The 12679-nt window shown below is 44.7% G+C and overlaps 1 protein-coding gene across 1 annotated transcript; it reads left to right on the forward strand.

Moving 5' to 3' along the window:
• The first annotated feature begins 11483 nt into the window (after positions 1-11483).
• LOC142071948 (olfactory receptor 52M1-like) lies at positions 11484-12431 on the forward strand. Its single transcript, XM_075128061.1, has one exon. The coding sequence runs from the start codon at positions 11484-11486 to the stop codon at positions 12429-12431; it is 948 nt and encodes a 315-aa protein (XP_074984162.1).
• The last annotated feature ends 248 nt before the right edge of the window (positions 12432-12679 follow it).

Here is a 12679-nt window from a genome sequence, read left to right on the forward strand (position 1 = left end):
ATGTCAGCCGGGAGATTCATAGATATTAAGGTCAGAAGGAATCATTATGATCATCTAGTCTCACCTCCTGCACAACGCAGGCCACAGAATCTCACCCACCCACTCCTGCAAAAAACCTCTCACCTATGTCTGAGCTATTGAAGTCCTCAAATCATGGTTTAAAGACTTCATGGTGCAGAGATTCCTCCAGCAAGTGACCCATGCCCCATGCTACAGAGGAAGGCAAAAAAAACAAAACAACAAAAAAAAAAATCCAGGTTTATACAGGGTAAACTCATAAATTGTTCGCCCTCTGTAACACTGATAGAGCGTTGCCCTCCCACACCTTCACCCCAGGTATTAATACATACTCTGGGTTAAATAATAAGTAAAACATGATTTTATTAAATACACAAAGTAGGATTTAAGTGGGACAAGCAGTAACAGACAGAACAAAGTGAATTAACAAGCAAAATAAAATAAAACACGCAAGTCTGTGTCTAGTACTGTAATAAAACTGAATACAGATAAAAACCTCACCAGCTCCAGTAAGCTTTCTTTTACAGACAAAGCTCCTTCTAGTTACTGTCCTTTGTTCCAGTTTCTTTCAGGTATCCTTGGTGGTGGAGAGGCTCTCTCTTTAGCCAGCTGAAGACCAAATGGGGGGTCTCCAAGGGGTTTAAATAGACTTTCTCTTGTGGGTGGAGACTAATGTGGATACAGATACATTAATCAATATTCCTAACTTCACATACGGAAATGGGCTTTCAGTTCCATCTCTAGGATAGCACCTTCCTTCCTTCACCACAGATCTCTTTTCTCTGCCCTCTCCTCTGGTCTCCCCTCTGATACCAAGACTGGAGCGGGCTGTCTGGAGGCTTCCAAAACACAGATAATGACATAAATAATCAACAAATAACCATCAAATAATCCAGACAAATCAGGGCCTACCACACACACACACACTTTGCCATTAGCTACAGAGGAAGGTCAAACCATGCTTGCCAGCTACAGAGTGTTAGTAACTTGAATACAGGTGGACACAGCACCGTTGCTGGGCTCGCACAGGAGAAGTCATTCAGTCTCATTCCAGTGCTCAAAAATCCAGATGCTCCGCATGAGAGAAATACCCTGATTAGCCAGATGAACAGGAAGAGATCTCAGCTGTGGGAATCCAAGTGCCCTCCAGCTGGGGCACTCCTGGAAAGTGTGACTCAGCCTGGAACATTCAATTTCAGTTCCACCTGGGAGAGACTGGGAGGAAATGAACCAAGAGGGAGAGAACAAATCAATGTAAACAATACTCCAGTCTCTACCCTGCCTACAGGGCACCCTTGTTCCAGGGCAGCTTTGTGGGGAGGGCGAGGCCTCTGCCCCCAAGTCAGGCCCCCAGCTGCACTTTATCCACAGAAACATTCTGTGGGTGTTGGTTTTATTGAGCTTGTTGCCCTGCAGCTTGTTCCAATGGCTGTGATACCTTGGCTGATTTCTCAGTGGGAGCGGAAGTGGAGTCCTGGAGTTCATACCTGGCAGGAATGGGGATCTCGCCAACCCCAGCTAGTTCTGAAAACATCAGATTCACCTTGAGAGGATGGCAAAGGCTCAGGCTCCCTCTTCCAGGCTTTCCTCTGCATCCCATCCAATGAACAGTCCCTGCCAGAGCGGGAATCCATTTCCCTCTTGGTGTGAAGGAGAGACCATGGAAGCCGAGACTCCTGGGTTCTGTCATCCTGCCACACATTCTCTGTGTGACCCTGGCCAATTCATGTCTCCCTCTGCCTCAGTTTACCAAGTTGTATAATGGGGATATGTTCATAGTGACTTTCCTTTGTTAGGGATTTTCAAGATCCTTCAGTGAAAGGTGCTGCACAAGATGATGGTAGTTACTGACAGGGTGGATTTGATTTAAATCACGATTTAAAGTCAGGAAGACTCAATTCAATCATGGATTTCTACATAAAAGTGCATTCTTGTTAAGACATATTCTTCACAACTCAGAGATAGATGGAGGTTTTGTTTTTAGAAGGTACACACTAGATTTTTAGACAGTGATTTATTCTGAAACTTTTCAGATTAGTTTTACAGCTATATCAGAATATGAATGATTGTTCGGTAATTGAAGCAGATATTTATGAAGTCATTGGGAGGTGAACTATCTCCAGTTCAACAGGCTAATCATTAATATTTGGAGGATTTTAATAATATTTGGAGAACACCACCAGACAGATATTTAAATTGTTTTATTTAACTAAATCAACAATGTTAAGTATTCTTTTTTCTTTTCTTCAACAGAAAACATCTAATATTATAACAAAACAAGTATATGTCCCTCGCGTCTCACATTTATCTATTCATTGAACTTTCTGAATCTTTGCACTTTTAGAGAGAGGTAAGGGATTGACTCTGTGTTCACAAATTTGCCGAGGAACAATAGAGTTGAGGTCTATTATTTCTCACCTCTATAGATCATTTATTTATCTTAAAACATTTTTGCTGTTAACAAGCATGTTACCTCTGGAGACACAAATCCACAGTTTGAGAACTGCAAAACTAAACATCTCTGATGGTATCTTCTAGACTGAGCACTGAGTCCCATAGAAAGGTTAACCTAAATAATCTGTACAGAAGCCTGTGGTACCCCATAAGATTGAGTCCCTAATCCATGAACTATTGGAACTAATTTACAAAACTTTTCCATGATGAGATATCTTTGAGTTTTAAAGTATCATAATTAAAACTACCTTTAGACAGGTTTTTTCCTCAAAAAATGTTATCAAAAAAATCTGATTTTTTTTATTTTTTTTTAAATCATTGATTTTTATCCACCCTGGTTACTGATGAGAATTACTGATGTCTGATCCTTTAGTGACAGCCTGGTGTGCCTGCACAAAGTATTTTTGTCTGCCCTGAGTAATCTCTCTCCAGATCTGTCTGTCTACTATCTACCCAGCCATCCTGGCCATTTACAGGGTATCATACCCTGAGCAGATCTAGGCATTATCTCTAATTTTCTTTGTAATCAACTATAATTTTTAAATATACACAAATGCACAGAGCAGTCAATTCGTCTGTGACTCAGCGGAGAGCCCAAGAGTTCTCACCTCCCTTTGGGAAGATCCCTTAATTGCTGTTTATTTCTAAAGCTGGATAAATAGCACAGAAGCGCAGACAGGCCAGTCTCCAGCCTGTTTACATTCACATGCCGCTTCTCCAATAGAGGCTGATTGAACCCCCGTGGGATTGCACAGAGCTATATTATAAATGGTGCTCGGCCCTGTGTTGGCTCTCGGCGTGGGATGCTGCTGCAGATGCTGGGGTGAGAGAGGTGTGGGATATGGCTACCTGAGGGGGATTCCCAGAGAAGGCGCTTCCACCTCAGGATTCACAGGTACCCATCTCTCGCTGAGGAGCTCAGCTGCTCAGCAAATCCAGTGCAACATGGGCGTGCTGGGATAGAAAGTAAATCTGTCTGCGTTTTTGCTCTGCACAGCCATTAAACATCCCCGGGCCCTTGCCACAGGTGATGAGTTTGCTCCAGTATCCCTGGCCAAATTTGTCCCTCTGTTCTTTGTCCCTGTCAAGGTTCCTCCCCCACTCTGAACTCTAGGGTACAGATGTGGGGACCTGCATGAAAACATCCTAAGTTTACTTTCACCAGCTTAGGTTAAAACTTCCCCAAGGTACAAATTAATTTTATCCTTTGTCCTTGGAATATCCACTGCCACCACCAAACTCTAACTGGGTTTACTGGGAAACGTAGTTTGGACACGTCTTACCCCCCAAAATACTCCCAACCCTTGCACCCCACTTCCTGGGAAAGGTTTGGTAAAAATCCTCACCAATTTGCATAGGTGACCACAGACCCAAACCCTTGGATCTGAGAACAGTGAAAAAGCATTCAGTTTTCTTACAAGAAGACTTTTAATAGAAATAGAAGTAAATAGAAGTAAAGGAATCACCCCTGTAAAATCAGGATGGTAGATACCTTACAGGGTAATTAGATTCAAAACATAGAGAATCCCTCTAGGCAAAACCTTAAGTTACAAAAAAGACACACAGACAGAAATAGTCATTCTATTCAGCACAGTTCTTTTCTCAGCAATTTAAAGAAATCATAATCTAACGCATACCTAGCTAGATTACTTACTAAAAGATCTAAGACTCCATTCCTGGTCTATCCCCGGCAAAAGCAGCACACAGACAGACACAGACCCTTTGTTTCTCTCCCTCCTCCCAGCTTTTGAAAGTATCTTGTCTCCTCATTGGTCATTTTGGTCAGGTGCCAGCGAGGTTACCTTTAGCTTCTTAACCCTTTACAGGTGAGAGGATTTTTCCTCTGGCCAGGAGGGATTTTAAATGGGTTTACCCTTCCCTTTATATTTATGACAGCCCCCCTCCCCTGGCTGATGGCCTCCAGCCCCAAGGCAGCTGCATTTCAGTGCTACAGTGGATTTTTCAGGATGAAAGGTGTTAGTAGATGTACAATAGAGGGCCAAATTCTGCATCTGGGGTATGTGGTTTGCTTAGACCTTGTGGAGGCAAAGCTCCCCTTGGAGTAAGAATTTGAGTAAACACCTCAGGATCCGGAGGAGTGTTAATGCACAGACATTATCACCTCCTGCTCTTGCAATTCAGGGCTCTGGCTGTTAACTCGGGGTGGGGGCGGTGGGGCTGTTACCTGACTTTTATTTCCTGGAAAACATGGAAGTGCGAGGGATCCTCACCAGAACAACAACGATTCCAATTTTGCAACATGGGCAAAACATCTTTTCTCCCCGTTTCATTCGAGAAGTCGGCTGAACTGTTATGCCTGAAACTTTCAAAAAAACATTCAGAGAAACTTTCAAAAAACACTTCAGCCGGAAGCAGACATGCAGCATGGGAAATTTCAGTCCAAACAGTTAAAGTTTGGTAAACTTCTCAGCAACTGAAAATCAGGTTTTCTAATCAAAGTTGTCAGGCTGCCTTAGCTAACGGTGGTGCCACCAGCATCACCGACAATGGCCCATCCGTTTGTGAATCCCATTCAGCTGAGCTCTGTGCTCCAATAATGTCTGTGGCAAGGAGTTCCACAGGCCAAATACGGATTATGTAAACAATTTTCTTTTGTCACTGTTACATGTCAAAATTTTCAATGTAAATGAATGTTCCCTTTTTTGTGTTTTATGACACACAGTGAATACAAATGCCTGACCTACTTTCTTTACCAATAGATTCATAGGGTTTAAGGCCACAAGTGACCATTAGATTATCCAGTCTGAATTCCAGTATAACACAGGCCATTACATTTCACCCAGTTACCCCAGTATTCAGCTCCATGACTTCTCTGTGACTAAAGCCTGGTACACACTGAGATTTTACATCATAGAATCATAGAGCCACAGGGTTAGAAGGGACCGCAAGGGCAGGATTTGCTGGATTTGTTGCAGGATTTGTTGTGTCTAAACCATCCCATACAGATGGCTTCCCAGCCTCCTTTGGAAAACCTCCAGCAAAGGAGCTTCTAGGACCCCTCAAGATGTAGCAGTAGCTGTATCATCCTAACCCCGGTGTAGACAGTATGGGGTAGACGGAAGAATTCGTCCATCGACCTTGCTGCCATCTCTCGGGGAGGCAGATTACCTCGCTGCCGGGAGAACCCCTCCTGTCAGTGCAAGTAGCGTTTACATTGAAGCACCTCTGCAGCCCCTCTGTGGCGTTTTCAGTGTAGACAAGCCCTCAAGCAGCTCTCCCAGAAAAGCATCCAGTCTGGCTCTGCAGACACACAGAGTTGGAGAATCAACCTTTTCCCTTCACACTTTGTTCCAGAGGTTAATCACTCTCAGTGCTAAACATTTGTCCCTTATTTCCAACTGGATTTCTTCTGGCTTCAGCTTCCAGCTGTTGGGTCTTGCTCTGCCGTTCTCTACTAGATTACAGAGCCCGTTATTACTCTTTAATATAAATAGATTAAACTCTTTAAGTCTCTCACACTGTCTGGCATTTTCTCCAGCCTCGAATCATTTTTGTGGCTCTTTTGTGCATCGTCTCCAATTTTTCAACATCCTTTTTGAAATGTGGACCCTGGGCCTGGACGCAGTCAGTTTTACCAATGCCGTGTGCAGAGGTAAAATCCTTCCATTCTTCCAACTCATCCTTGCTTATTCATCCAAGGATCACATCCGCGCTTTCAGTCACAGCATCTCACAGGGAGCTCACCATGAGATGTGTCCAAAGCGACCTCTAATTCCTTTTCAGAGTCACTGTGTTCTAGATCATAGTGCCCTAATCTGTGGGTCGGGCCTGCATTCCCTGTTCCAGAATGATAACGGAGCATTATTTAGTCATAGACTTTTGTTTTAAGTAATCCCACACCAGTGTTTCCATTGATTCCTAATGTTGTCTAAGTTTTTTTTAAACGTTCCCTTTATTTTTTTTGTCATTTATGTTTAACACAAAACTGCCCTGTATTTGCCTTTTTTTTTCTTTTGGCTCTGCTGCTGCCTGATTGCGTACTTCTGGTTCCGAATGAGATGTGTGGATATCTGGTGTTCGTAACTCTATGGTTCTACTGTAGATGCTCTTTCACATCCTCCTTGACTGCTAATGGACTGGAAAGTATTTTAACATCTCATGTGATACGAGTACCTTATACTGCTCCTTTCAATTTCCATAACTTCCAATTTGTATTGTTTTTTATCTTTTTTTCCCTTTTCCCCATTTATTATTTATTGCTTTTTCTCCCCTAATTTTTGCCTTCACTTTGCCACGAACCACGTTTTTAGCCAAAGTTGTCCACTTTCTTAAATGTGGAATCTTCTTAAAGAACTGGCAATGTTCATTCACATTTTTTCTAAATTATTCCTCCCAAACAGCTTTGCTGATAATTTCTTCAGCTTTGGGGAGTAAACCCTTTTGAAGCACTAAGCCCAGGTCTACACCTGGCGGGGGAGTGGGGGGGCGAATCGATCTAAGATACGCAACTTTACCTACGAGAATAGCGTAGCTGAAGTCGATGTACTTAGATCGACTTACTGCGATATCTTCATGGCAGAGAGTCAACTGCTCCCGTTCCTCTGTAGACTCCGCCTGCGCCTCTCGACGCGGTGGAGTACAAGAGTCAACTGGAGAGCGCTTGGGGATCAATTTATCGTGTCTAGACTAGACATAATAAATCGACCCCCGATAGATCAATCTCACAGTGTCGATCCCCGCCATAATGTAGACCTGCCCTAAGTATCTACAGATATTACTGGTTGGGAACTGTTCTCTGTTTGTCCATTTGAATATAATCACTTCCATTCTTTATTTTGTTCTCCTCCCTCATATGCTCCCTTATTTGTCCCTTCTCTTAACTAAACCATCCCGGGCATTCCAATCTGTCTGCATATGGCATCCTCCCCCGTCTCGGCTATCCCCTTTACATCTGCTATATGCTTTATAGAGACTGGATGATGCCCAGGTCTTTTCTCGGAGATATGTTCCAGCTGGGATTCCTCCCCAGCACATGTTTGGCAAAGGTTTAGATTTTTCCCATTCTCACATTTTGAGCAACTGGGTGAATGGGGAACTCCCTATAGCACAGACTCTCTAGCCTGGGTTTCATTGTGTAAGCAGAGTCAGGATGAGCTCCACCCTGACATCTGGTGGTGAGGTGTGGCAAGCTGTGGAAAAAAGAGAAGGAGTACTAGTGGCACCTTAGAGACTAACCAATTTATTTGAGCATAAGCTTTTGTGAGCTACAGCTCACTTCATCAGTGCATTCAGTGGAAAATACAGTGGGGAGATTTATATACACACAGAACATGAAAAAATGGGTGTTATCATACACACTATAAGGAGAGTGATCACTTAAGATGAGCTATTACCAGCAGGAGAGTGGGGGGCAGGGGAGAAGAAAACCTTTTGTAGTGATAATCAAGGTGGGCCATTTCCAGCAGTTAACAGGAATGTCTGAGGAGCAGTGTGTGGGGGGGGGGGAAATAAACATGGGGAAATAGTTATACTTTGTGTCATGAGCCATCCACTCCCAGTATCTATTCAAGCCTAAGTTAATTGTATCCAGTTTGCAAATTAATTCCAATTCAGCAGTCTCTCGTTGGAGTCTGTTTTTGAAGTCTTTTTGTTGTAATATTGCAACCTCTAGGTCTGTAATTGAGTGACCAGAGAGATTGAAGTGTTCTCCGACTGGTTTTTGAATGTTATAATTCTTGACGTCTGATTTGTGTCAATTTATTCTTTTACATAGAGACTGTCCAGTTTGACCAATGTACATGACAGAGGGGCATTGCTGGCAGATGATGGCGTATATCACATTGGTAGATGTGCAGGTGAACGAGCCTTTGATAGTGTGGCTGACGTGATTAGGCCCTATGATGGTGTCCCCTGAATAGATATGTGGGCACAGTTGGCAACGGGCTTTGTTGCAAGGATAGGTTCCTGGGTTAGTGGTTCTGTTGTGTGGTGTGTGGTTGCTGGTGAGTATTTGCTCCAGGTTAGGTGTCTGTCTGTAGGCAAGGACTGGCCTGTCTCCCAAGATTTGTGAGAGTGGTGGGTCGTCCTTCAGGATAGGTTGTAGATCCTTGATGATGCGTTGGAGAGGTTTTAGTTGGGGGCTGAAGGTGATGGCTAGTGACGTTCTGTTATTATCTTTGTTGGGCCTGTCCTGTAGTAGGTGACTTCTGGGTACTCTTCTGACTCTGTCAATTTGTTTTTCCACTTCAGCAGGTGGGTATTGTAGTTATAAGAATGCTTGATAGAGATCTTGTAGGTGTTTGTCTCTGTCTGAGGGGTTGGAGCAAATGCGGTTGTTATCGTAGAGCTTGGCTGTAGACGATGGATCGTGTGGTGTGGTCAGGGTGAAAGCTGGAGGCATGTAGGTAGGAATAGCGGTCAGTAGGTTTCCGGTATAGGGTGGTGTTTATGTGACCATCGCTTATTAGCACCATAGTATCCAGGAAGTGGATCTCTTGTGTGGACTGGTCCAGGTTGAGGTTGATGGTGGGATGGAAATTGTTGAAATCATGGTGGAATTCCTCAAGGGCTTCTTTTCCATGGGTCCAGATGTTGAAGATGTCATCAATATAGCACAAGTAGAGTAGGGGCAAATACTCACCAGCAACCACACACCACTCAACAGAACCACTAACCCAGGAACCTGTCCTTGCAACAAACCTCGTTGCCAACTGTGTCCACATATCTATTCAGGGGACACCATCATAGGGCCTAATCACATCAGCCACACTATCAGAGGCTAGTTCACCTGCACATCTACCGATGTGATATATGCCAGTATGTGCCACTAATGCCCCTCTGCCATGTACATTGGCCAAACCGAACAGTTTTATTCTTATAAAATAATAAATGGACACAAATCAGATGTCAAGAATTATAACATTCATAAACCAGTCGGAGAACACTTTAATCTCTCTGGTCATTCGATTACAGACCTAAAGGTTGCAACATTACAACAAAAAACCTTCAAAAACAGACTCCAACCAGAAACTGCTGAATTTGAATTAATTTGAAAACTGGATACAATTAACTTAGGCTTGAATAGAGACTGGGAGTGGATGGCTCATGACACAAAGTAAAACTATTTCCCCATGTTTATTTCCCCCCCACTGCTCCTCAGTTATCTTAAGTGATAACTTAATATCCTCACTTATCTTAAGTGATCACTCTCCTTACAGTGTGTATGATAACACCCATTTTTTCATGTTCTGTGTGTATATAAATCTCCTCACTGTATTTTCCACTGAATGCATCCGATGAAGTGAGCTGTAGCTCACGAAAGCTCATGCTCAAATAAATTGGTTAGTCTCTAAGGTGCCACAAGTACTCCTTTTCTTTTTGCGAATACAGACTAACACGGCTGCTACTCTGAAAGCTCTGGAAAAGAACTTCAGGGGCCGATCTCATTTGCAAGGCACACCCACCCCGCCTAGAGTGAGGCCATGGCTGCCCAAAGGGTCACTTTGGCTGCTGTGGGATCCCCAGTGTCTCTGTTATTGGGGCAGGAAGAATAAATTGTTATTATCCTGATTATGGGAATCAAGGACAATGGAACTGCACCTTTTGTTATCATGGAGTGACTCGCCATCAATTAAGTAGCACTCACTAGGCAAGGGACATGGGTTCCAAAACTGTGAATTGAGAGAGAAGTTGGAGGTAGGTATTAGTGCCTGGTGGTGTAGGCCCCTTTGTGAGGGCCTGAAACATCAATTGCACCTCTGTCTCTCTCCACTGTGGAACATCAGAGCTAATTTTGGGTCTATTAGGAGTCTAGCTACAGGTGCTGAGCTGAATTCACTTTGGCCTTATGGTGCCCCAGCACTAAGGCTCCCACTACTACAAGCTGAAATCACTAAAGAGCTAAAATTACTAAAAGCTGAAATCACTGAGCACTGTGTTAAGTAGTTGGGAGCCTGAAGATCTATTGCAGAGTGTAGCAGAGCAGATGATGGGAGCTGCTTGTGGGATGCTGAGCGGAGAAGTTCGTGGGATGGCGGGAGCTGCTTGCAGAGCAGAGTGGTTTGTGGGACGGCTGGTGGAGCGGAGCAGCTTGTGGGGCAGATCGGAGTGAAGCTGCAGGACAGTCAGCTTCAAATTATGTAAGGTGCCCCTTACCTCTTCCCCCCACCCCCGCACACACACACACATTTTCACCCACACTAGGGAGTAACACTCTACAGATAAACTTTTGAACTCTGGGGCTGGACTTTTGCGTTTGTTGGACTTTTTGGACTTTGGGAGATTTTTGGGTTGCTGGACTCAAGAGACGTTTGGGTTGTGGGACTCAAGAACCCGAGGGAAAGGACATGGCCCAATTTGCTGAGGCGGGTCTTTGCTCATGGTTTGGTTGATGAACTCTAGTTGTGGTGTTTTCCCAATTTAATGCTGATGTCATTTACCTCATGTTATTAAAGATTCTCTGCTACACCAAGACTCTGTGCTTGCGAGAGGGGAAGTATTGCCTCTTTGAGGCACCCAGGGGTGTGCGTAAGATTTTCCCAGGTCACTGGGTGGGGGCTCGAGCCACTTTTGCATTTGCTTTGATGAGAGGGAACTCCTTTGTACTGAACCCGGCCCTTGCTGCTATCAACTCGGCCTGGCAGAAGGGTTACAATTGCATGAATGAACAATGATGGATAACCAGTATCCAAACTCATGTTTCCTGATGGAAGCTATTAAGTTTTCCCAGATCACAACATGTAGAATTACTGATGCATGGAGGACCATAAAACATGGAATTGGTATTAGTAGGGCCAGTTGTTCATAATTAATTTCTCTAAATAATGAAAGTGTCATTTTTCATTGTGTGAAGTGCAACCAACCTGCTTCACCCATAAGAACAGCCCCCAGTAGTGCATGTAGTGTCTCATATTCACATTGTCTCTTCATCCAGGTATTTGTACTGCAACCATCACCCTTGACCCTGGGCACATACAGAAAGTCAGGGGAACATACGGTACATGCAGGTGACACCGTTCTGCCTCATTGTTGGACACCTTCTCCCCTACTCCATGTCAGATTCCAACAGAACCGACTTCATCAACCCCTCCACCTTCATCCTGCTGGGCATTCCTGGCCTGGAGGCAGCCCATGTCTGGATCTCCATCCCCTTCTCCACCATGTACGTCATAGCCATCTTCGGGAACCTTGCTATCCTGTTCATCGTGAAGAGGGAGCCGAGCCTCCATGGGCCCATGTACTATTTCCTCTGCATGCTGGCTGTCACCGACCTGGTTCTGTCCACCTCCATCCTGCCCAAAATGCTGAGCATCTTCTGGTTCAATATCAGGGAGATCAATTTCAGTGCCTGCCTCACCCAGATGTACTTGATTCACTGCTTCATAGTGACGGAGTCTGGCATCCTCGTGGCCATGGCTTTTGATCGCTACGTGGCCATCTGTGATCCCCTGAGACATTCCACCATCCTGACAAACCCCGTTGTGACCAAGATTGGCCTGGTCGTGGTGCTGCGTGGCAGCATGCTTGTACTGCCCTATGTCTTGCTGGCGAGGCAGTGGCCATATTGCAGAACCAACATCATCCCCCACACACACTGCGAGCACATGGCCGTGGTGAAGCTGGCCTGCGCTGACATCCGTGTCAGTAGTTACTACGGCCTCTCTGTGGCAATCTTGGTGATCAGTATGGATGTGCTTTTTATCGCTGTGTCCTATATACAAATCCTCAGGGCCATCTTCAGTCTCCCCACAAAGGACGCCCGACTGAAGACTTTTGGGACTTGCATCTCCCATCTCTGTACCATCTTAGTCTTTTACATCTCAGCTCTCTTCTCCTCCCTAACGTACCGGTTTGGCCAGAATGTGGCCCTGCACTTCCACGTTCTCATTGCCAATGTCTACTTCCTGGTGCCCTCCATGCTAAACCCCATCATCTACGGGGTGAGGACCAAACAGATCAGGAACAGGCTGCTACATCTCTTTACTCATAAAGGGATCTAAAATTTTCTCCTGGTGCTCTGGCTCTCACACTGAGCTCAATGAAGATCTGGAAGGTGACATGGGGCTGGGCCCTACACTTTCCTGACCTTACTGTGCGTTATCAATGTGACAAACTGGTAACTTGATCCCTGAAGCCCTGCTCTCTGCCCAACCTCTTCCCCTAAAGCCTGAACCTTGTTCCACATCTTCCCTTAAGGCCCCACCCACTTCTGTGACTCTTCCCCCAAGGTACTACCCTTGTCATTCAC

The sequence above is a fragment of the Caretta caretta genome, chromosome 1 (genome assembly GCF_965140235.1).
Source record: "Caretta caretta isolate rCarCar2 chromosome 1, rCarCar1.hap1, whole genome shotgun sequence".
Lineage (NCBI taxonomy): Eukaryota > Metazoa > Chordata > Testudines > Cheloniidae > Caretta > Caretta caretta.